At 45.7% G+C, this 26,084-nt stretch overlaps 1 protein-coding gene across 1 annotated transcript in view; it reads right to left on the reverse strand.

Annotated features, from left to right (window-relative positions):
* Nucleotides 1–26,084, reverse strand: part of LY75 (lymphocyte antigen 75) — a 397,255-nt gene that overhangs the window by 246,183 nt on the left and 124,988 nt on the right. Inside the window, exons 6-7 of the mRNA XM_029605582.1 lie at nt 16,783–16,926; nt 5,942–6,130 (exon numbers count right to left, since the gene is read on the reverse strand). Of these exons, the coding sequence (XP_029461442.1) occupies nt 5,942–6,130; nt 16,783–16,926 (333 nt within the window). The remainder of the gene's footprint in view (nt 1–5,941; nt 6,131–16,782; nt 16,927–26,084) is intronic.

The following is a 26,084-nucleotide window of genomic DNA, read 5'->3' on the forward strand; positions in this document are numbered from 1 at the left end:
TATGAAACTCTGATACTACCTTAGGCAAAAAACTTAGGGTGAGTGCGGAGTACTACTCTATCATGCAGAAGTTTAGTATAAGGCGGATAGGTGACTAAGGCCTGTAACTCACTAACTCTTTGAGCGGATGTGATTGCCAGAAGAAAAATCACCTTCCATGTGAGAGAGCGAAAATCACAAGATTGGAGAGGCTCGAATGGTGGCTTCATGAGCCGACCCAAAACCAGGTTGAGGTCCCAAGAAGGGGCCGGAGGGCGCAGTTGAGGTTTGAGGTGGAGCAAAGCCCTTCAGAAAATGTGTTACAAGGGGTTGTACCGAAATGGGAACACCCCCAACACCTTTATGGAAGGCAGCTACTGCACTGACATGCATCCTTATGGAAGAAGTTTTTAGACCTGATTCTGACAAGGTGCCAGAGATAGTCTCGAAACGTCATGGTGGAACAAGTGAAAGGATCAAGGGACAGTGAGGAACACTATGACTTAAACCTGTTCCAATTTTAATAATATGATTTTCTCGTGGAAAGCTTTCGTGAAGCAATCAGGGCACGGGAAACTGGTTCCGAAAGGTTGAGTGGCTGAAGAATTAACCTTTCAACATCCAGGCAGTCAGGGACAAGGCCTGAAGATTGGGGTGGGCGTAGGCTCCCATGGTTTTGAGTGATCAAAGCGGGTCCTTCCCCAAGGGAATGTGCCTGCGATAGAGAGGTCCCTGAAGGATCGGAAACCACACTTGGTGTGGCCAGTGAGGGGCTATCAGGATCATGCTCCCCTTGTCCTGACTAACTTCAACGAGAGTCTTGAGAGAAGTAGAAGTGGAGGGGAATGCATATAGGAGACCGGTTGCCCATGAGAGGGAGAACGCATCTCTTGGTAGTGAGTGTTGGCTGCGAGTGAGCGAGCAAAAGTTCTCTACTTTGCAGTTTTGAGGTGACGCAAAGAGGTCTATGTGAGGGTAACCCCAACGTTGGAATATTGAGTCTGCTACTGAGGGGCTGAAAGGTGTGACTCAGCTTGTCTGCCAACACATTGTCCACCTCCCGGCAAGTAGGTGGCCTTGAGGTACATTGAGTGGAAAAAGGCCTCCGCCCATATCTGTGCAGCTTCCTGAACAGGAGGTAGGAGCCCGTTCCTCCTTGTTTGTTGATGTACCACATGGCCACCTGGTTGTCTGAATCAGGATGAAAGGGTTGGAAAGGCGATCCTGAAACAACCCTGAGAGCATATCTGATTGCTCGTAGTTCCAGGAAATTTATTTGGCGTTTGGCTTCTCTGGAGACCAGGTGCCTTGAGTTTGCAAATTGGCAACATGTGCTCCCCAGCCGAGGTTGGAGGCATCGGTTGTAAGGGTTATTTGAAGTCTGGAGCCTGGAAAGGAAAGGCATTGGAGGAGATTGGACTGATTCTTCACCAAGCCAGAGATAGTGAAGTGGGTTGGTGATGTGGACAATGGCTGACAGTGGTTGAGATGATTGTATCCACTGTGACCTTAGATTCCACTGCATGACTCTTATGGCGAGACAAGCCATTGGAGTGACATGTACCGAGGACGGCCATGTGTCCTAGACAACACTAGGAAGTGATGCACAGTTGATCGTTTTAGAGACTGTAGTTGATGGGCGAGAGAATTGAGAGTGAGAGCTCGTTCTCAAGGAAGAAATGCTTTTGCTTTGAAGGTGTCCAAGTCTGCTCCTATGAACGACAGAGTTTGTGATGTGACTAAGTTGGACTTTGGGTAATTGATGAGAAACCATAGGGAGATCAGGGTATGCAAGGTGAGACATAGAGACGTCAGAGCAGCTTGCTGGGTGGGAGACCTGATCAAACCAGTCATCGAGGTAGGGGTAGACATGGACACCTTGAGTCCTGAGGAAATGCTGCTTCTACTACGAAGCACTTGGTGAAGACTCATGGTGCAGACACCAGGCCGAATGGTAGCACTCCGTATTGATAGTGCTTTGGGCCTACCAGGAATCGCAGAAATTTGCGATGAGATGGAGTTATTGCGATGTGTGTTGTAAGCGTCCTGAAGGTCTAGAGAGCAGAGCCAGTCTTCCCTTTGCAGAAGGGGAAGGAGGGAACCCAAGGTTACCATCTTGAACTTTTCTCTTTGTAGGTACTTAAGAACATGCCATACTGGGTCAGACCACGGGTCCATCAAGCCCAGCTCCTGTTTCCAACAGTGGCCAATCCAGGCCATAAAGACCTGGCGAAGTGCCCAAAAAACTAAGTCTATTCCATGTTACCATTGCTAGTAATAGCAGTGGCTATTTTCTAAGTCAACTCAATTAATAGCAGGTAATGGACTTCTCCAAGAACGTATCCAATTCTTTTTTAAACACGCTATACTAACTGGCTACTAACCACATCCTCGTGGCAACAAATTCCAGAGTTTAATTGTGCGTTGCGTGAAAAAGAACTTTGTCCGATTAGTTTTAAATGTGCCACATGCTAACTTCATGGAGTGCCCCCTAGTCTTTCTAATATCCGAAAAAGTAAATAACCGATTCACATCTACCCGTTCTAGACCTCTCATGATTTTAAACACCTCTATCATATTCTCCCCTCAGCCGTCTTCTCCAAGCTGAAAAGTCCTACCTCTTTAGTCTTTCCTCATAGGGGAGCTGTTCCATTCCTTTATCATTTTGGTAGCCTCTGTACCTTCTCCATCGCAATTATAATCTTTTTTGAGATGCGGCGACCAGAATTGTACACAGTATTCCAGGTGCGGTCTCACCATGGAGCGATACAGAGGCATTATGACATTTCCGTTTATTCACCATTCCCTTTCTAATAATTCCCAACATTCTGTTTGCTTTTTTGAAGCTGCCACAGCACACGAACCGACAATTTCAATGCGTTATCCACTATGATGCCTAGATCTCTTTCTTGGGTTGTAGCACCTAATAGGAACCTTCATTGTGTAACTATAGCATGGGTTAGTTTTCCTATATGCCATCACCATTGCACTTATCCACATTAAATTTCATCTGCCATTTGGGATTAGAAAGTACCAGGAATAGAAGCCGAGGCCCTGTTGAGAGTAGGGCACTGGCTCGATTGCTCTGGATTGAAGGAAGAGGGAGACCTCCTGATCCAGGAGTGGTGAGGTGATCGGATGTTCCCCACGTCAGCCGAGTGGGGAGTCCGGCGGAATGGCGAGAAAGTTGAGATGATAACCTTGAGTAATTATGGCAAGAACCGACTGGTCTGAGGTGATTGTGTGCCAGATGTTGCGAAGTGGCACAATCGACCTCCCACTGGTATATGGCAGTAGTTGGAGGCTGAATGCTGCTCTCTAGGAAAGAGTCAAAAACCAGATGCTGGGCCTGGCTGAGGGGTTGTCTGTGGTTTTGCCTGCGAGGTTGCCTGGACTGGGCCTTTCTGGTAAAGGCTTAGTAGAACGACCTTTGGACGGTGGAGGAGTAAGATTTCTTTGGCGGTAGAAAGATTTTTGGGATCCTTTCTGAATGTTTAGCTTAAGCACGGAATATTCAGAAGCAACAAGGAGAGTTGGCGAAGAGTCTCATGGTGATCCTTGAGCTGTGCCACTGCTTGTTGTATCTGTTCACCAAAAAGATTGTCACCAGTGGAAGGCAAGTCAGATAGTCTGTCTGGACCTCAGATCGTAGGTCCGAAGACTTTAGCCAGGCCCACCTCCTCGCAGAAATAGCTGTTGCTGATACCATGGAAGTGGTGTCAAAAATATCATCTGCTGATCTTATTTCATATTTGCCCGCTTCTAATCCTTTCTGAGCCAGGGCATGTAATTGCTCATGAGATTGCTGAGACAGGGACTCAGCAAAGTCCTGTATTTGTTTAAAGAGGACCCTGTTGTACTGGGTCATATAGAGTTGGTAAGAGGCAATGCGGGATATAAGCATTGACCCCCGAAACACACGCCAACCTATGGCATCCAGGAACTTTTGCTCCTTCCCTGGAGGGAAAGAAGAGTGAGGCTTTGAGCGTTGGGCTTTCTTTTGGGCTGACTCAACAACAACTGAATGGTGATCCAATTGGGTTTTTTGGAAAACTGGAGTTGACTGGTCTAGATATGTGGTATCCGCCTTTCGGTTAACTGGTGCCACTGAACCAGGATGCTCCCAATTCCTCTTCAGAACATCCAAGAGGACATCATGGATAGGGATAGAGGTGATTTCTTTAGGAGCATCCAGAAATTGCAGAAGTTCCATCATCTGGTGTCTATCATCCTGTTCTGTCTGAAGTTGAAATGGAACTAATTCAGACATTTCCTTCACAAAATTAATGAAGGACAAGTCCTCTGGAGGAGAACGCTTCCTGCTTTCAGTAGGAGATGGTGGTGATGGTAAATCATTGGTATCCTGGGACGAATCATAGGTCCATGTGTCATAGGTTTCATCACCAGCACCCCAGGATCCTTAGAGGGACAGAATGATGGTATTCCTGAAGGTCCTGGAGGCATCGATAGAGGCACCAAGGGCATCAATGGGCGGATCGGCGGCATCGATGGTAGCAAAGACGCTGTCAGTGACATCGATGGCTGAGGCATCAATAGAACTCCCGATGGAGGAAGTAACTGTGTTTCTCCTTCTGCTGATGAAAAAGGAATTGGGGAGGAGGGCACTGGGCCCATCGGTGCCCCCGGATCCATCGGAGGAAAAGTGGCGAGCAGCGCTTCCATCCTCGTTAGTAGCGGTGCCAGCGCTACAGGAATGGGATCGGTAGCCGGTTCAGGAATCGGCACCGGCATCGGAGGAATCTTGAAGCCTTGCATCGTTCTGCCAATGGCCTCTTGAATCATCTGATCCAACTCCTCTCGGAAACTTGGAGCGTGGAGCCCCGATGCCAGAGGAGGAGGCGGAAGCGTAGCCGGAGGGACCACCGTTGGAGGTGGAATCGCGGCTCCTATCACCGTTCCCGGTGAAGGTTGCCTTGATGACCTGGAGCCAGATAGGGACGGTACCGTTTCTGGACAGGCTTTTTTCGGTGGCAGCTCAGACGGTGGCGACGTCAAGGGCTTGCCTGAGTCGATGGTCTGAGACCTCCGGTGTCGATGTCAATGCTTTTCTCGAAGATCTCCTTGGTCCTTATGCTGAGGAGGAACAGAGGGCGTCGATGGACATGGAGTCGTCTATGCCGGTCGGACACCGATCGGTGCACGATTCTGGCGCGATATAGACTGAGTCGGTTCGGATTACGTCGAGGCTATGGACGGTGTCAGAGTTTGTGACCGTAAGAGAAGTTCCATCTTCTCCATTCTAGCCTTGTGACCTTTTGGTGTCATAAGGGCACATTTGGTGCAAGTAAGGACATCATGCTCGCTCCCTTAACACATTACACAGACCTTGTGAGGGTCAGTAATGGACATTGTACGAGTGCAGTTGGGGCATCGACGGAACCCCGATGCCATGGCCTCTCAAAAAATTTAGCCGCGGTGCGGTCGACGGCCAGTAGGCCGCGAGGGCTGAACTCGATGGGAATCAACCGGAATCGGGTAGTAAAAAACTTACAGGACCACCACAGAAACAAAAATTGAATAGGGGGACCCCTGTGAGGTAGTAAATTATGAAGTAATTCGGTGAGGAAAATTCCTGTCAGGAATCTCTGTAATGCTCCTTAACCCGCGTGGCTACTGCTGCATGGAAAAAAGAAGACTGAAGGGGGACCCCTGCTGGTTGCAGGGTTAGTGCCATCCAGGGCATGGCCCAGTGGGTACCAGTCAAAGTTCTAGAAACTTTGACAAAAGTGTTCCGTGACTGGGCTCCATCCTGTGATGTCACCCATATGTGAGGACTACCATCCTGCTTGTCCTGTGAGAAATAATTTTCCTGTTTGGCCATCTAGTTAAACTGGTTACTACAGACCGAGCTTTTTAAAGTTTCTGAAGGAGATCATTACCAAGTGAGTCCTAACGAACTAAGTTGAAAATATATTCCTGAAGTATTTTACTTGACACTTACCGTTATGAAGTTTTGTTATGATTAATTCAACATCTGCTAAAGAATGTATGCTGATTAGGTCACCATTTTTATCTCTGCAAGACGCAGATGCATCATTCCAGGAATACTGATCATTTACCAGCATGTAGCAAAATTTATTGTAAGGAATCCAGTCTGCATCACACTGAGTTACCGAATAGCTCCAAATATCTATTAAAAAAAACCAAACAAAAAAAAACTGCAGTATTTTTATGTCATCAATGGAATAAAGAAAATATTTAATAAATTTTATAGACTGCTTTCCTGATTTAGGAAAACTGCTCAAAGCAGCGAGTTGAAGTCATTAAACCAGGTTTTATATAAGAAAATTATTTCTTACCCGCTAATTTTCGTTCCTGTAGTACCAAGGATCAGTCCAGACTGTGGGTTATGCTCCCAGTCCAGCAGGTGGAGTCAGAAGTAAAAGCTCGAGGGGAGGTCCTATATGACCTCACTCCTTGTGCCTCAATCCTCAGTAACAAGACTTTCAAAGCCAAAGAGAAGAGACAGAGGGATCAAAAAAGATAACTGTTCAACAATTATGAACGAAGAATAAAAACTGGTAAACCCACAACGGAACTTGTAAACCAAAAACTGTGAGAAAACAGTAAGTCCTGGAGCCCCAGGATGAGATAGAATAAATAGATAATAAGTAGGAACAAAGAGCAGAGGCTTATCCCATTACAAACCCAAGAAATCCAGGGAGGGTGTCTGGACTGATCCTTGGTACTACAGGAACGAAAATTAGCGGGTAAGAAATAATTTTCTTTTCCCTGTACATACCAGGATCAGTCCAGACTGTGGGATGTACCAAAGCTTCCCCTACTCCGGGTGGGCCGATAACAGCCCTGCTCTCAAAACACTATCTCCAAAAGATCCGAAACTCGGAGCCCGAACATCCAAGCGATAGTGCCTAGAGAAAGTATGTAGTGATTTCCAGGTGGCCGCTCTGCAAATTTCCTGAGAGGACACCGATGAACTTTCTGCCCAAGAGGTAGCTTGCTGCTCGAAGAGAGTGTGCTTTAACACCCAGAGGTGGCTGACGTCCTTTTCCAATATATGCCGATGCGATCGCACCTTTTCAGCCATCGAGCGATGGTTGTCTTAGAAGCCATCTGACCCTTTCTGGGACCTGACCATAGAACAAAAAGATGATCCGAAAGACGGAAGTCATTGGTGAGAGCTAAGTACTGCATTAGACATCTCTTGACATCCAGATTGCGAAGCTTGTCTGGGATCTGATGACAAGAAAGAAGGAAGTTCCACAGATTGATTCAAGTGGAAAGAAGAAACCACCTTGGGGAGAAAAGAAGGTACTGTCCTTATGGAAACACCTTCCTCAGAGAAACGGAGGAAAGGTTCTCGGCAGGACAAGGCCTGGAGCTCCGAGATACGATCGAGCAGAAGTTATAGCTACCAAAAAGACAGTCTTTAGGGTAAGGTCCTTGACGGTGGCCGCGCGTAAAGGCTCAAACGGAGGACCTCCTAGTACTTCGAGTACCAAGTTAAGACTCCAAGAAGGACAGGGCGATTTGAAAGGAGGCTTCAGCTGACGAACGCCTCTGAGAAAACGAAGAATATCTGGGTGAGAAGAAAGCGGCGAAAGAGTCCCCGTATGCAACAAGGCTCCCAACGCCGCCACCTGTACCCGAAGGGAATTGTATGCGAGACCCATCTCTAGGCCCGACTGAAGAAAATCTAATACTTGAACCACCGAGGCGAGAACCGGCACAATAGTACGGACTCTACACCAATCTTCGAATACCTTCCATACCCTTATGTACGTAACTGAGGTGGAAGTCTTTCTTGCCCTTAATAAGGTGGAAATAACCGCCTCCGGATATCCTTGACGTCTCAACTTACGCCTCTCAAAAGCCAGGCCGCAAGACAAAAGCGATCTGCCTCCTCTAAAAATATAGGACCCTGTTTGAGAAGATGAGGGAGGTGACCGAGACGAATCGGTTCCTCGTGAGATAGAAGAAGCAGATCCGCAAACCATGGTCTTCTCGGCCACTCTGGCGCAACTAGGATCACAAAACCAAGGTGAGACTCTATGCGACGTAACACCCTCCCCACCAGGGGCCACGGAGGAAAAACATACAGAAGGACCTGCGTGGGCCACGGGAGGACTAGGGCATCTACTCCCTTCCGCCCCGTGCTCTCTCCTGCGACTGAAAAAGCGAGGAGCTTTTGCATTTTCGGCAGTGGCCATGAGGTCCACGTGGGGAACTCCCCAGCGCTGTGTTATCAAATCCATCGCTTCCCTGGAGAGCACCCATTCTCCCGGATCCAGATGTTGACGGCTGAGAAAATCTGCTTGGACGTTGTCTACGCCTGCTATGTGAGACGCCGCCAACCGGAGCAAGTGCCGCTCCGCCCACTGCATTAGCTTTTCCGCTTCCCACGCTACTAGGCGGCTCCTTGTGCCCCCCTGTCGGTTGATGTACGACACCGTGGTTGCGTTGTCCGAGAGAATCCTGACCGCCCTTCGGCGAACCATCGGAAGGAATCCCTGTAGGGCGAAACGGACTGCCCTTGTCTCCAACCGATTGATGGGCCACTGACTTTCCTCCTTCGTCCAAATGCCTTGGATGGAGCTCGACTGACATACTGCCCCCCATCCTGAGAGACTGGCATCTGTGGTAACCACCACCCAGTCCGGTATCTCCAATGACACTCCCCTGGCAAGATACCGGGGATCTAACCACCATTGGAGGCTGAGCCGAGCCGTTTGAGGAATCGGCAAGACTGCACTGTAGTCCTGAGATACCGGTTTCCACCGGGATAGAAGTGCTTTCTGTAGAGGACGAAGGTGCGCAAACGCCCACGGAACTAGGTCTATTGTAGAAGCCATAGTTCCCAGCACCTGCAAGTAGTCCCAGGCAGTCGGTACCTGGAGCAATAAGAATCGGTGAACTTGCTCTCTCAACGCTTGAGCTCGCTCTGGGCGTAAGAACACCTTGCCCTGCTGCCGTGTCGAAGTGAGCACCCAGAAAATCCAAGTTCTGGGAGGGCGTAAGGTGACTCTTGTCGTAGTTGATTATCCAGCCCAACGATTGAAGCAGGGATACCACCCGATCCACGGCCTGGATCCCCTGACTTCGAGACTTTGATCTGATGAGCCAGTCGTCGAGGTACGGATGAACTAGTATTCCTTCCCGGCGAAGGGCTGCTGCTACTACGACCATAACTTTTGTGAACACTCGAGGAGCTGTAGCTAGACCAAAAGGCAATGCCTTGAACTGGAAATGCTGTCCCAGGATCTTGAAGCGAAGATATCGTTGAAAATCCGGGTGGATCGGGATATGGAGGTACGCTTCCGTCAGATCTAAGGAAGCAAGATATTCCCCCCGATGGACCGCCGCTAACACCGACCTGAGTGTTTCCATGCGGAATCGTGGGACCCGGAGCGCCCTGTTGACAGTCTTGAGATCCAGAATGGGACGGAAGGTGCCCTCTTTCTTGGGTACCACGAAGTAGATGGAGTAATGACCTCGTCCCAGTTCGTTGGCGGAAACCGGCCTTATTGCTCCTAAGGCACGCAAACGCTGAAGCGTGTGACGTATAGCTCGTTGCTTGTGAGAGATCCGCAGGGGGAGAAAAGGAATCTGTCTCTGGGGGCGTGGACAAAATCCAACGCGTAACCGTTTCTTAGGATGTCCAAGACCCACTGGTCCGACGTGATTCGAACCCACCTCTCGTAAAAAAGAGTGAGCCGACCCCCTACCTGAGGGATCAGCTCGTGGGCTAACCTGGCATCATTGCGCAGGTTTAGAGGTTGAGCGAGGGACTGTAGAGTCTTTGCCACCTCGCCGTCCTCGAAAGGACCGATTCCATCCCTGTGAACGATAAGATGGAGTCCTTGATGTTGGCTGTTGCCTGTTCGTCCGAGCACGGCGCTGGTTCCGAGATCGGTTTCTGGAGAAGCTAAAAGATCTAGCAGAGCGAGGTCTGTCCTCCGGAAGCTTGTGTATCGCGTTCTCGTTCAGGGACTTGATTATCTGGTCCAAATCTTCACCAAAAAGGAACTTGCCCTTGAAAGGTAAGGAACCAAGGCGTGTCTTGGAAGGAGGAGTCCGCCGACCAGTTGCGGAGCCACAGAAGACGGCGGGCCGCCACCGCCGCCACCATAGAACGAGAGAGGACCCGGAGAAGGTCATACAGCGCGTCCGCACCGTAGGCTATCACGGATTCCAACCTATCTGCCTGTTGAGCCTCAGCAGAAGGGAGATCCTGCGAGGTAAGTAGTTGTTGAACCCAACGTAAACCAGCCCTCTGTGCTAGGGCGGTACAGATAGCCGCCCGTACTCCGAGTGCCGAAACCTCAAAAATTCTCTTCAGATGGACTTCCAATTTCCTATCCTGAAGGTCCTTCAAGGCTGTTCCTCCCGTGACTGGGATGGTAGTACTCTTAGTCACCGCAGATACAGCAGAATCCACTGCCGGAACCTTTAAGAGATCCAGAAAATCCACCGGAAGAGGATAAAGTTTATCCATGGCTCTACTGACCCTGAGGGATGCCTCTGGAGTGTCCCATTCTCTAGAGATCAGCTGTAGAAAACTAGGATGCGTAGGAAAAGCCTTGGCCAAAGGTCGCAATCCCCGCAAGTAGAGGGTCACCTTTCTTCACTTTGGGATCTGAAGGCGTTGGATCCGGGGGCGGATCAATATCCATCTCCTGAAGAATATAAGGAATGAGTCCCTCTAACTCTTCCGGTTGAAAAATACGGAGTACTCTGGGATCGTCTCCCTCGACGTGCACAGAGAGATTAGGATCATCTCCAACGGGGTCCTGATTGACATCCACATCAGGCAAAACTGGAGAGACCCGCGGTGGACCAGTTAAAAGTCCGGAAGCCATCTGAGTTGAGCTTAGGGGAGGAACCAATCCCTGTGGTGAAGGTCCCCCTAGAGAAGGATCCAGCCGTGGTACCTTGGCTGGAGATGGTCCCCAGGGCAAAACCGAAGGTGAACCGCTGCTTTGCAAAAAAGCACGGTGCATCAGTACCACAAATTCTGGAGAAAAACCTGGAGGCCCCGGGGGAGGCCCACCCGGGGTCTTGCCGACTGAAAATTGGTCCCCTTGTGGTACTGGAGGAGGCAAAACAGCCGGTTTGCCTAAAAATCGGGTCACCCGGTTCCTCCAAATCCGATCCAGCTTCGTCCTCAGAAAACAAAATGGCCGCCGTTTCCGCACTCAGCGGGAACGGGGCTTGCCGCTGACGAGAGGAAGCCTCCTCTCCTTGGTCTCCTGTGCCTTCCTCCAATGGCGCGACTGCCCTAACAGAAGGTTTGCAGCCGGAGCACAGTCCCTCCTTAGAGAGGCGGCTCCCTAAGCGTCCACAAGCGGAGCAGCTCGGTGTCTTCGACATGAGGTAGGAGATCCCCTCCTCCTCAGGAAGGCAGGAAAACAGGCGGCACGGCTTAAACCTGAAGAGGTCTTGGCGAAACGAAACTTGCTCGCCCTTTCCTCCCCTATCGACCAAAAGCTACTGAGGAAAAATAAAAAACCTCTCAGAAGCCAGCAGCCCCGGGGAATGGCGCGTCGCGGGGCCGCGGGTCGTAAAACTCTCGCAGGGCGGGAAGAGAGAGAGAGCTAGGGGAGGCGCCGCAAAGCTGACAGAAATTAAAATAATAATAACGCCGCCCTCCAGTGCCGAAACGAACCGGCAAGAGGTGGCTAGGAGCTGAAATAATAAATTTAAACAAGTAAATGAAAAAACACTTACCCCGTGAAGAAATAAAGAACAAGGGAAAGGAACAGACAAAATAGATAGTTAACAAGTTCCTCTCAACCTAGTCCCAAATAAACTAGTCTTCTATCCTATTTATATTCTTTTTTTTTTTTTTTGATCCCTCAAGAACAGGAAAATAAAAGGCCTAAACGTGAAAAAACCTGTGCTGGGGACTAAACAGTCCCCTGCTCACACCTGCTGGAGTCAGAAGATACTGAGGATTGAGGCACAAGGAGTGAGGTCATATAGGACCTCCCCTCGAATTTTTGCTTCTGACTCCACCTGCTGGACTGGGAGCATAACCCACAGTCTGGACTGATCCTGGTACGTACAGGGAAAGCAAAATTCACTTCGGTATTTATACCTGCTCTAAAGCGAGTGGCTCTCAAACCTTTTCATTTTGAGCTCACTTTAGATCAGTAACAATCAGAATTTGTCATTGGGTGACTGTATAATATATGCTGTAAATTACTAAATACAGAGCTAAATTTTTTCCCTGAGTTTTAAATATGGTCCACTTTTTCTAGCCGTAATCTCTGAGCCAATAACAGACCATGTCAAAAGTTCTCAGGAATTTAAATAAGATCAATAATTGAAGAGTATTATCTTTAGTTATAGGTTTAGGTGAACTCAGGTGCTTTGAGAGCTTTTTAAAAGTGATTTGAGAAACACAATTTCAATATCGAGATAATCAGACAATCATCCAGAAATGTTTCTTCTGGGTGGTGCATACCAACATCTCACCTTACATGTGCTGCTCTCAGATTTATGCACCTCAAATGTGATTCTGAATTTTTTATTTTTTATTTTGCATTGAATCTTAATTGCTGAGCACTGGATCGCTCCTACAGCTTTCTTGTATTTCTTCTTATTTTATCTACTCCCTCAGGGACATCTGCTAGTTGCAAATCTTAGTGTCATCTTCAAAACATGCAATCTTTTCCTTCCACTTGCCCACTCCCCCTGCAATATCACTCACAAACAGGCTGATACAGTACAGTGCGTGCCGGTGGACTGTTACAGTACAGTGCACTGTTAACCAGCATTTGGACGCGCGTTTGACGTGCTAGCTTTACCCCTTATTTAGTAAGGGGTAATAGCGCGTCAAAAACGCGCGTCCAACCCCCCCCCCGGGACTAATAGCGCCCGCAACATGCAAATGCATGTTGATGGCCCTATTAGTCATTCCCGCACAATACAGTAAGTAAAATGTGCAGCCAAGCCGCACATTTTACTTTAAAAAATTAGCGCCTACTCAAAGGTAGGCGTTAATTTCTACCGGCACCGGGGAAGTGCACAGAAGAGCAGTAAAAACTGATTTTCTGTGCACCCTTCAACGTAATATCATGGCGATATTAAGTCGGAGGTCCCAAAAGTTAAAAAAAGTTAAAAATTAAAAAATTAAAAAAATTTAAATGGGCCTGCGGCTCGTGGGTTGAAAACCGGATGCTCAATTTTGCCGGCGTCCTGTTTCTGAACCAGTGGCTGTCAGCGGGTTTGAAACCGACGCCGGCAAAATTGAGCGTTGGCCTTCAAACTTGCTGACAGCCGCCGCTTCTGTCAAAAAAGAGGCGCTAGGGACACGCTAGTGACCCTAGCGCCTCTTTTTACCGCGGGCCCTAATTTAAATAAATTAAGTTACTGAATCGCGCGCACAGGAGAGTGGCCGGTGCGCGTGCCGGGAGAGTGGGCGCTCACCCGCTCTACCACGATTTTTACTGTATCGGCCCAAAGAGTGAACAGAACTAGTCCCAGGACAGATCACTGTTGATTATTGATCCTTTTCTCTGAGAAAATTCCATTTACTAACATGCTCTTCTCAATCACACTAGTTTCTAATATAGTTCACAACTTTGGCCTCACTCCCAGACTACTCAGTTTATTTATAAGCTTCCTATGCAGGATGGAATCTAGAACTTTGCTGAGATCCAAGGTAAACTGCATCCAGCACATGCCCTTGGACTCTAAATCTCTAGGCACCCAATCAAAGGAATTGATTACATATGCTTGACACAATCTCCCTGTGGTATAACCACGCTGTTTCAAATCCTGTAACCTCACTGGTTCTAGATACTTCACTATCCTTTCTTCAGTACAGTCAATTTTCCCACCACAACAAACACTAACTAGCCTATAGTTTACAACCTCCTCCTCTTTGATATTATTTTTTATAAAGAGGGACATGTGCTCTTCTCCAGTCCTGCAGGACCACTCCTATCTCTAAAAATCTATTGAACAGATCTTTCATCAGACCCACAAAACCTACGAATTATCTTAATATCCTGTTCTCCACAGCTTATTTACTTTCAGTTTTGCTAATTCCACATAGACCCTGCAATCCACAATGGTGTGGGCATCTATTCTGCTACTATATAGGAGTAATATTGTGATACCCTGCCTAAATTATGCGGTAAATAACACGTGTAAGTTACAAAAGTTTTCAAAGTGGACTTATTGTGCATAAGTCAACTTCGAAAATTATCCCCACCAAATTTTGCCTGCACACACTCACACCTGCTTTTTGAGGTGTATAACTTTTTTGGGGAAGTTTATGAGCACACATTTGAATTTTCAAAAAGTATGCATACAAGCGCAAACTTTGTCTCCCCCGCCGAGCGCCTCTGCTCAGTCTTAGTAAACATCTGCAGCTGACGTGCATATTGGATGGGCAATTTTGTAAAAGGCTGTCTCTGTGAAATCCAGGATTTTGACATTTGTAAGAACCCTCTTTACTTTATCACTTATATTAAACCATATCATCTGATGATCAATGGAACTCAGGTGACCCGCCTTCCTGGACATGAGCAATGCTTCTTCTCCCCATTGGTAAAGCACCGGGACCAACCACTGTCATCTCCTTTGTGGGTTCCAATGCTATTTGCCTGAGAAAAAGCCCTTTGATGGGGAGTTTTCGATTTCTCTTCATCTATCAGCTTCTACAGATTGGGAGGTCCAATAAACATCTGGCAGATTAAAACCTCCCATCAGCAACAGTTTCCCTCTTTGCTGCAATCTTACGTTTGTCTTTGATTAGATCATTATCCAACCCTTCTGTTTATGCTGGAGGTCAGCAGGTCACTCCAGTAGAGATGAAAGTGCCATCTCCCTCTTTTCAAGGTAACTCAAAATGTCCCTCTCCTTGGCTGATTGGCTCAAAGATTACAGAGATTACCTCTACTTTCCCTATATCCCCTGCATTTCTGTTGGTTTGACATTACCTCATTTCCTTTTTCTGCCTATCCTGTCCTTTCCTGAACAGATTATAAATTTGGTAAGGCTATATCCCAGTCATGGAACCAAGTTCCTCTGACAGCCACACTATCCAGATCTGCATCCATTATTAGCACTGGCAAGTCTAGAACTTCATTAACTAGACTATGAAGAGCTGTGCTCACAGCCTACAAAGTACTCCTCCTTTCCTGGTCTTTTCCATTTGCATATCTTCATACCCACCAGTCTTCTCTTCTCTCTCTCTCTTGTCATTGTTGCTCTTTTAAGTAGCAGTAAGACTAAGCATTTGGCACATCTACTTAAAATCTTTCGGGCAGATTTTAAATGCCCAGAGCACGTAAATTTCGGCCTTTGCATGCGTGGCCGGCCTTACGCATGCTGGGTGAATCTTCCAAGAGGCTCAGCCAGCACGTAAATGCCAGTACATGTTCAAGTGCTGGGCCTCTTGGAAGGGGTGGGCCAGGCCGGGACAGCATCATTGTTCGCTCTGCCAGCGCATGCAACTTACTTCAGCTCCCGACTGAAGTAAGTTGATCAACAAAGGTAACAAAAAAAAATTGGATTTAGGGGTTGAGGAGGAGAGGGGAAGGAGAAAGGAGGTTAGGGTAGGGAAGTTCGCTCCTTAATTGGAGCGGATTGGGAGGGAACTAGGAAGGCCGGCATTAATGTTCCCCCCTTGCGATCATAGATTACAAAAATCCGTCACGCATATGCGTGCGGGCCCAACAATTTTATAACATGTGCCGCGCCGGCACACACGTTATAAAAAGCGCCGTGTTCACATGTACGTGCCAGAAAGCGCGCGCACCTTTCAAAATCTACCCCTTTATTTTCTGTTATAGTAAAAAGTGTAGTGTGTATGTTTATAACTTTACCTCTTTTACACTAATTAAAAAATATAGATTTTGAAATAACTGCATTGATTTTATAAAGCCTGATGCTGTAGGTTTAAAATTTAGAAAATGTTTTCCTTCAGCTTTCGTGTTTGAGACCACAATGATGCTTCACCTTATTACCCACCAGTAAATCTGCCAAGACTCTACAGTGGGTTCAGACTCCCGCTGTATGGTATTACTGATCTAAACAGTTAAGATATCTCTCTTCCCTTTCTTCCTGCATGCTGGTTAAGTACTGTATATAAAATCCATTTTCTCTTTAAAATGAATTCAATATTGGTAAGATTCCTAGTAAATGATGAACAGATTTTTTTTAAAGCATTGCTCAATAGTTAACTAAATTTCTCTCCTGTTTTGTTATACAAACTTGGCTATTTCATGAAAAAGTCAGTCAGATGTATTTAAAATAAGCTGATACTTTGAAAAACTTCTGAGACTAACAATCATATAGCTAGAGCTTCATTCCTATCCAGAAGTGATTTAGGCAGCTCTATACACTCATAAAATGGTAGAGAATTTAGAGGGTTTTGCATGGCTACCCGGTGCTCATCTGGGTTCCTGGCTGGGGGGTTTGTGATGTCAAATCTCATCAAACAAACAGAATGAGAATTGGATAGCTGCTCATATTGAGTGGTCAATAACACACTAGAAGGGCAAGTAGGTTTGCTAACTTAACACTGGCCAGGATCAACACACAAGCTGCTGGACAAGTCAAAGTTCTTCAGAGCTAGTGCATCTGGCAAACTTGGGAGTGAGGGGACACCATCCTCCTGAAGCTCTGCCGAGGATCAATTAAACAGAATACACTTAATGTTTCTGTCCCCAAACTGATGATGATAATCAGCTAATGCATAAATAAGCTCTTCTTCGGAGGTCATACCAGGCATAAGCTCTTATTAGTATCAATAACACATCCATGCCAAAAAAGGATAATCTGTTAGTAATATAGACAGACAAATACCTGGTAATTCTGATTTTGTTTCATTTGGTTGCTTCTTGCATATGTATGGAAATGCACTTTCACAGGGGTATTGCTGCCATTGACCCAAGTCAGCATTTAACATGCCACAGCTGAAGCCATCTAGAACAGATGAACTAGATATATCTAAACAAACAAAAATAAAGTATAATTTAAATCAAGTCCAAAGTAGTTGAAAATTTTCAGATACCATGAAATAGTGTGATACACAAGATAAAATTATGTTTTCATGATGTCTGAAAATAAAAAGAATTGCTATGTGTTGGATACCATCAGTTGACTATATATCAAAATCCTCTGACCTTCAGCAGCCATTGATTACCAACAGCAGGGCAGTTATGACAATGTTTAATATCTCAGTGTGTCTTAGGTACAGATTTCAACTGAAATAGCTCAATACACACAAAATATTAAAAAGTAATTTTATTTTATAATAAGTTGTGTGTGATCCTGAAATACTTCCCAGGTTAGATCCATTTATTTGTGACAACCTGGTTTTGAACTGATGTATGTGGAAGGTATTTCTATCATGCACTAGAATAAAACTGTTCTGCAATTCTCCTTACTGCATAATGCACAAGTTCTTTGATATTATACTGAAAGGACAATTTCTTGGCACTTTGTTTTTGGCCTAAGGTTTAATGCATCAGAACCCTTATAGGATGACATGCTCCTCTGGGCACTCAGGAGACTAGTATTCAAGTCTATTATTCAATGGGGGCAGCAGAGCTTGGGTGGATCTTAGAGGTGACCGAGGAAGATGACCACAATTGTAATGGTCATATAATACCGCTGAGGATAGTCTCATAAAAATGATTTCAAGTTAGGAAAACAGTGTTACAAGGTGGTGGCTGGAACCAGAAGAAAGCTAGGGTGGCACAGGGATAGGCATAATCGGTAGAAAAAAAAAGGAAGTAATTATACCAGTTTACAAGTCATTAGAGAGACCTCACCTTGCACTCTGTATCCAATTTTGTGGGTAATACCTTTGGAAGGGACAAAGTGGTGGTGGTTCAGAGGCAGACTATCAAAATAGAGCTGGGTCTGCATCAAAAGCCCTATGAGATGAGAATTCATGACCTAAATATGTAAACACTAGAGGACAGATATGATAGAGATATTCAAATATCTAAAATGTATTATTGATGCACAGGAGGTACGTTATTTTCAATGGAAGATAAATTCTAGATATGAGGCTCCAAAGAGGTAGACTCTGGAACAACATTAGAAAATATGTTTTACATGGAAAGGGTGGAGGAGGCACGAAGCTCTCTTCTAGAGCCTGTGGTATAGGCTAAAACAGTAAGACTTGGGACGGTTCTAAAATAAGGCAGGGTGAGGCAGTCATCTCAAAGGACAAAATTATAGGGGAAGTATCACATCTTCCCGGATCACAGCAGGATGAGTCTTTGAGGTCAAATAAATAAAATATTTCAAAACAGCAGACAACAACTAACACCCAATAATTTAAACATTTTTTTAAAATCCATCCGCTCTCCATACCTGGGAACGTTTGATTTCCAGATGGCCCAAGATTGTAGCAGGTTAGCAGAAGAAGAGGAGGGAGGGTGGTTTCTCTCTCTTTCACACACACACACACACACACACCGCTCAATAAAAGGAACATGCTCTCTCAAAACATACATGCCTTTTCTTTGAGGTTCCCACCTGTCCTCAGTCTTCTTGGGCCGTGGCTAGATGAACTGCTATGGTCCCATCGGACCTCTGGATGTTCCTGGACCACAGCAGGGTGGGCTCCAGTGCGGGCCCCGTCTGGCATTGGTGTCCTTTCCCAGGCTGCGGTGGAATGGGCCCTGTTGTGGCCTCACTGTGCCTCTGGGTCTTCTTAAGCCATGTTGGGATGGGCTCTGATGTAGTCCTGGGGACTTCAAAGAATAGCAACAGGATGGGCTCTGTTGTGGTCTGCCATGTCTTCAGCACCATTGTGCAGATAGTGTTCTTTCACCAGAGATGCCATGCGGATCACGTTCCACCCCTGCCACCATCACTTTGAGGAGGAACACAATGGGGTAGATTTCAAAAGGTGCACACATGCACATGGACATGCGGATTTTATAATCCCACGCCAGATTTTATAATCCGCACGTGCAGGGGGGGGGGCGCCCGAATTTTGCAAGAGTATGCGCGGCAACGCAATCAGGCCTCCCTCAGTTCCCTCCCAGTCCACTCCAATTAAAGAGCAGACTGGGAGGGAACTTCCCTACCCCATGTTCCTTCCATTACCCCTCACCACCCCAACCCCTAATGCCTATCTAGCTGCCCCGATTTTTAAAATTTTTTTTACACTTACTGCTCCTCTGGAGCAGAAGCAACTTACACGTGCCGGCTGGCTGCCGGTATGTGCTTCCCCAGCACATTGTACAATAGCGCTGTCCCGGCCCACCCCTGCCCCTCCCAGACCCTGCCCCCTGGCACACCCCATGCATGTACTTGGGTTTACGCGCTTGGCTGGGCCTGTTTCAAAATGCGAGCAAGGCCCGGGCATGCACATAAACCCTGGGTTTTATGCGTGCAGGCCGTTTAAAATTTGGCCGAATCCATACGGTGGCGCTGGAGAGATGGCAGACCACAGCACAGCCCATCCTGCTGTGGCAAGGGAAGACCCCAGGACCGCAACCCTGGAAGACAAATGCCAGACAGGCAGCACCAGAGTCCATCCTGTTATGATCAGGGAAGACTCAGAGGGGCCAGGGCAAAGCCCATCCTGCCGTAGATGTAAGAGAGAGCGAGAAAGAGGGCATTTGTGTAAGGGGGGAGAGAGCATGTTAGAGAGAGAAAGCATGATAGAGAGAGAGAGAGAACCCCCTTCATCTTATTTATTTATATATCGTTGTTCTGTGGGCAATTACAATGCTTTACAAAATAAAACAGATAAAAATAAGTAAAAATGAAAATAGATTGCATCATAAATACATAGTAATAATAACAGAGATAATAAAGTAATCTAATCCACGACAATCTTGGGCCATCTGGAAATCCCTAGTTCCCAGGTATGGAGAGCAGAGAATATATTTTATTTTAATCCTTTACGGTATTATTTTGTGTCTGCTATTTTGTAATATTTTGCTTTTGGCAAATTGTAAAAAATTTTTATGAATATAATTATTGGATGCTATTCTTTTTATTACCATGGTGTACGATTAAGATTTATTTCATTTACTGTTTTATGAAGAATGGTGATGATTCTATTTTTGCATTGTTGTATTGCATACAGAGTACGACTTGTTTTCGATTTCCAGTTCAGTTTTTGTCTGCAAATTTCTCTTTTTGATCTCTTTAGTCTGAGACTGCACTGAGATGAAACCTGCTCTTGTTCTTTATATAGAACAATCTGTCTTCACTTCATAATTTAGCTGGAACAAGCCAGAAACAAACTCGCTGAGGTTTGTGGCCTTTGTGTTTAGTCAAGAGACTCATTTCAGTTGACTAGTTGTCTTCCAGCATGCGTCGTCATCCACGTGAAATCTGTGCGCACATAGCAGCTAGGAAGAAGCAGTTTTGGAAACCCAATGCCAGTGGCTTGGGGTAATATTCAATCACAATATTGACTTTTGGATCATATGCATGCAGATCTGATGAAAGTCATAAGAAGTAGCCTTAAAGGTATCTAAATAACAAAGGAGTGAAGCTTCTAGCTAGAGCTCTCCACTCAGCCCAGCCTTAATACGCTGACTTTGGAGTATATGCCAAATTATCCTTACATGAGCCTCTGCAGGCCAAGCTAATGTTTGTTCCTGCTTTCTGCCTGCTTATAAAAGCCATTTGTAAGTGCTCCAGGATTGCCACCCAAAGAGTGTGGAAACATATCTACCTTTTGCTTGTTAGCCGAGAGAAGATGTGTATTTTTCATCTCACAACCTAAACATAGCCCCGGGAACACTTCCTCTCAGTGAGGCTAAAAGTACATGTATTGTTAATCATGTAGACTGTTAGTCGCATTGAGGGAAGGCAATGTTCTGACAGCCAATTTAAGGAGCCTATTTACTAAGCATTTTTCCCATAGACACAAAATGGGAGAGAACCTTTAGTAAATAGGTCCCAAAGTCAGTAACACTTTTTACTTGCATAAACTGCTTTTAAAATTGCTCTCCTACAGTTTAACAATTTCAGCTAAGAGAACTTTTTCTTAACAAAGAAACATGATGGCAGAAAGAAAACCGGATGGCCCATCCAGTCTGTCCATACATCCAATTAATTTAGCATTATAACTCATCACTTCCTTAGAGATCTCCTGTATTTATCCCAAGCTTTCTTGAATTCAGAAATGGTTTTTGTTTTTTTTTATTATTTAAAATATTTATTGAACAGTATAGTAGGCATGATAACAAAATTCATCAATAATAATACAAGAGTACAGTTAAGAACAATAACATCAATATTTCAGTACAACATAGGAATACCAGTGGTATAAATACCAAGGTTATCCTAGTTTGCAATAAACATTAGGCAGTAACTACTAGACCGTGACTGTCTATATGACTGGCGGAATGAATCCTCACATCTCACAGTTTCCACCCCCACCTTCCGTACATTTGCTAATGCTTTCTTTCCCAAGTTGATCAACCTTTGCTGGTACCCACTAAATGAGTGTTGGCTCACCAAAAGCTCAGGATGTCTCCGCCACACCACCATCCACCCACTCTACCCTCCTGGATCGCTGGGCTCAGGTGGGCCCTTCCATCCGTACTATGTAGCGAATCAATGGAGACCACATTCTATAAAATTTGGGTAGGGTGTCTCATCTAAGGGCTGTTAATTTCTTCATGTAATGTATTTGTCACAGTTTAATGTATAACTGTTTTAAAGATGGCAGATCTGAGAGTTTCCACTGGGCAGCAATCAGCAATCTAGCAGCGGTCATGAGGAATAGTAACATTTTTTGAGTTTCATCTTCCTCTACTTCTGGGGACTAGAGCCCTAGTAGCCAATATTCTGCCCGCAAAGGAATCCAAACCCCCCACACTCCTTCCACTATTTGTTGGCAGGCACTCCAGAACCCCTGTATTTTGGGGCATTGCCACCACATATGCCAAAACGTCCTGATCTGGGAACATTTCCTCCAACAGAGAGGGGACCGGCCTGGAAGCCACTGTGCCACTCTCGCTGGGGAGTAGTGCCATCTATATAAAAGTTTGTAACGATTTTCCATCATTGATGTGGACATCGAGAACCATTCCAGTGTCCCAAAGCACTCCTCCCAATTATCTCTACCCCACTGTGTTCCCAAATCCCGTTCCCATGCCGCCAAGTGGGCCTCTCGCCCTTCTACGCTGTGTAACAGCAATTGATATATCTTAGAGATTCCCTTCTGAAGACGACCCGCCAACATACAGTACCCTTCAAACAATGAACATGGGCCTTGTAAGTCCTGATGCGGTCCCAAAGTACCCAGAAAGTGCCGAATTTGTGCATAAGCTAAAAAACCCGTATTTGGTAGGTGAAACGTATTCTGTAAGTCTCAAAAGGTGATCATCCCTTGACTCCATAATTGACCCAAGTGGGTTAACCCCTGGGCTTCCCACTGTCGAAAAGCTAGGTTTCTGTGACCTCGGGAAAATCCCTAAGATAGCATATATGGGACATAGCAGAATATTGTTTAGTGCCAATTAATTTAGATTTCCATTTTTCCAGACCATTAAGGTAGTTTGAATGCTCACTGGAAAATGAATTCAGGTCCTGTGGAGTGCAGGTCATAGGCCAGTACAGAGCGTGAAGTGGGGTTCCCCCAACTAATACCAGTTCGATCTCAACCCACTGTTTAGGGGATTGTAAGTCGAGGCTTTCGATAACAAACTTCATTTGTGAGGCCACATAATATGGATGAAAGAGGGCAAACCCAGTCCCCCAACTGTCTAGATACCTTCGGAGGTCGTCTGCGCCAAACAAATGCAAAGAGTGGTCTTAGGTCTCCTGCCGGATAAGGACATGGCAGAACTTGAAAAAGATAGCCCAGTTTAGGCAGGAGATTAATTTTGATCGCCGTGATCCGGCCAAACCAAGAAAAAGGTAACTGTTCCCACCTATCTAGTTCTCCCATCAAGGCGCGGATTAGGGGTCTATAATTCTGTCACACAATTTATTTATTTATTTGTCGGTTTTTATATACCATTGTTTGGAGCAAGCCTTCACAACGGTTTACAGTGATAACAACAGTTTACATCAAACAGGGTAAAAACTGGTTACATTTTAACAGGAAAATCTTGAACAGATGATTAGGTCAGGAACTTTGTCCATGATAATAGCATATTTACATGGGCTTGCTTTGAAATGCTGGAAATACGGGCGGTATGTGGGAGGGTGGTAAAGGGAGGTAAGGGAAGGAAGAGGATGGTAAACTAAGGGTGAACGCATATGGCAAAAAATATTGGATAATATAAGGTTGTTGGAAACAGCTTTAGGGATAAAGATTCTAGGACAATGCATGCATTGGTGAGAGTTGGGGATGCTTCAATAATTTGTAAAAGGTCTTGGCTCCAGGTGCGTTGAGTGGGGAAGTCCATTTTTAGGAAAGGGGTTGGAGACGGAGGAACTGTGACAGTATTTGGAGAGTAGAAAATTATCCTATGCCGTCTCTGTATGTTTGTTCGAAGAGCCAGGATTTTAGGAGCTTTCTGAATAGTTTTATGTTGCCTTGTTTCCGTAAGTTTTCTGGTAGGGTATTCCATATGCATGGTCCAGCTAGAGTGAACACTCTGTCCCATACTGAGATAAGTCTGGTGGAGTTGGATGTGGGAATTGCTAGTAAAGCTTTGTTGGATGATCTCGTGTTGTTTTTAGGGATGTGTAATTGGATTGTGTCATTTAGCCAGTTTATTTCCTTTCCATAAATTGACTTGTGTAGTATGGTAAGAACTTTAAACTCAATTCGTTTTTCAATGGGTAGCCAGTGCAGAGCTTTTAGTGTCTGTTTGATGTGCTCTGTTTTCTTCTGGCTGGTTAATATTCTTGCAGTTGCATTCTGTAGAATTTGGAGTGGTCACAAGGTCGATTTGGGAAGGCCTAGTAGAATTGAGTTACAGTAATTGAGACTTGTGAATATTAATGATTGAAGAATGGTTCTAAAGTCTTGGGGAATTAGTAGGGGTTTTAGACGTTTTAGGACAAGAAGTTTGTTGAAGCCTTCTTTTATCTTCATGGAGATTTGCTTTTTGAAATTGAGTTCAGGGTCTATCCAGATCCCGAAATATTTCACTTTGTCATTTAGTTTGACGATAGAATTGTCACTGATGTTGTTTTTCGACATTAAGTTTACTGTGGATTTCCGTTCTAGTAGGATGTATTCTGTTTTATCCATGTTTAGGCAGAGTTTCATGTTGTTTAGGAGTTGTTTGATGGAGTTTAGGTAATTTGTTGATATTTTGAGGGTTTTTTCAAGTGTGTCAGTGACTGGAATTAAGAGTTGAATGTCGTCAGCATACATAAAGTAAGTAATGTTGACGCTTAAGAGGAGTTGGCAGAGAGGTATGAGGTAGATGTTGAACAGTATAGCTGACAGAGCTGATTCCTGCGGGACTCCTGTTTCTAGTATGGTTGGTTCTGATTTGGTGTTGTTGATGTTTACTTGAAAAGATTGATTGCTTAGGAAGGATTTGAACCATCTCAGAGTAGTATCTGTGAGGCCTATATCAGAAAGTCTACTGATTAGGTTTTTGTGGTCAACAGTGTCAAAGGCTGCTGATAGGTCAAGTAGGATAAGGAGGAAGCTTTGGCCTTTGTCGAAGCCCCTTAGAATTGTATCCGAGAGGATGAGGAGTAGGGTCTCGGTACTGAAATTTTTTCAGAATCCGTGTTGTGTAGGGAAGAGGACATCATTCATTTCTAGATGCTGATTCAGTTGTTTGAGAAAGCAAATGTTGCTTACCTGATGTAACAGGTGTTCTCACAGGACAGCAGGATGTTAGTCCTCACAAATGGGTGACTTCGAGGATGGAGCCCACCACGGAAAACTTCTGTCAAAGTTTAAACAGAACTTTGACTGGCCCCTACTGGGCATGCCCAGCAAGGCAATGACCCTGCAGCCAGCAGGGGTCTCCCTTCAGTCTGATTTCAAGCTACAGGCAGTGCCTAGAAAGTAAAAATAAAACGAACCCAACACCGCGGGGAGGCGGGCGGGTTTCGTGAGGACTAACATCCTGCTGTCCTGTGAGAACACCTGTTTACATCAGGTAAGCAACATTTGCTTTCTCACAGGACAAGCAGGATGGTTGTCCTCACAAATGGGTGAGTACCGAGCTGAGGATGTCCCGACTTGCACCAAATGTACCCAACGGTGTGCAGCAGGCACAACAACTGAGGAGAAATTTGGGAAAGGGCATCCGCACCCTACCGGGTAGGTGGAAGGGTGTTGGTACATCAGGTTGGAAAAAGGTTACGCAAGACAGATTGGCCGAAGATGGAGTCCTGTCTTCCAGCTTTGTCCAAACAATAGTGGGCTGCAAAGGTATGAAGGGAACTCCAGGTTGCAGCCTTGCAGATGTCAGGAAGCGGCACCGATCGAAGGTGTGCTACTGAAGTCGCCATGGCCCTCACAGAGTGTGCTTTAACACGGTCTTGAAAAGGAATGCCAGCTTGCTCATAGCAAAAAGAAATGCAGTCCGCCAACCAGGAAGAAAGAGCCTGCTTACCCACAGGTTGTCCTAACTTGTTAGGATGGAAAGAGACGAATAATTGAGTGCTCTTCCTGTGAGAAACTGTACGGTCTAGGTAAAAAGCTAGAGCCCGTTTACAGTCTAGGGTATGCAGGGTCTGCTCTCCAGAGTTGGAGTGGGGGCCTGGGAAAAAAGATAGGTAGTACGATAGATTGATTGATATGAAACTCCGAAACTACCTTAGGCAAAAATTTAGGGTGAGTGCGGAGTACCGCCCGGTCCTGCAGGAGCTTAGTGTAAGGCGGATAGGTAACTAGGGCCTGTAATTCACTAACCCTGCGAGCTGAAGTAATAGCCAAAAGGAATAACACTTTCCAAGTGAGATATTTAAAGTCACAGGAGTGCAGAGGTTCGAAAGGAGGTTTCATAAGACGACCAAGAACCAGGTTAAGGTCCCAGGATGGGGCCGGAGGACGCAAGGGCGGCTTTAGATGGAGTAAGCCCTTAAGAAAGCGTGTTACTAGGGGTTGTACTGAAATAGGATTACCCCCCAATACCCTTATGGAAGGCGGCTACCACACTGACATGCATTCTGATAGAAGAGGTTTTAAGACCTGATTCAGAGAGATGCCATAAATAGTCCAAGAATTTGGAGATTGGACAGGAAAGGGGATC

The sequence above is a fragment of the Rhinatrema bivittatum genome, chromosome 6 (genome assembly GCF_901001135.1).
Source record: "Rhinatrema bivittatum chromosome 6, aRhiBiv1.1, whole genome shotgun sequence".
In the NCBI taxonomy this organism is placed as follows: domain Eukaryota; kingdom Metazoa; phylum Chordata; class Amphibia; order Gymnophiona; family Rhinatrematidae; genus Rhinatrema; species Rhinatrema bivittatum.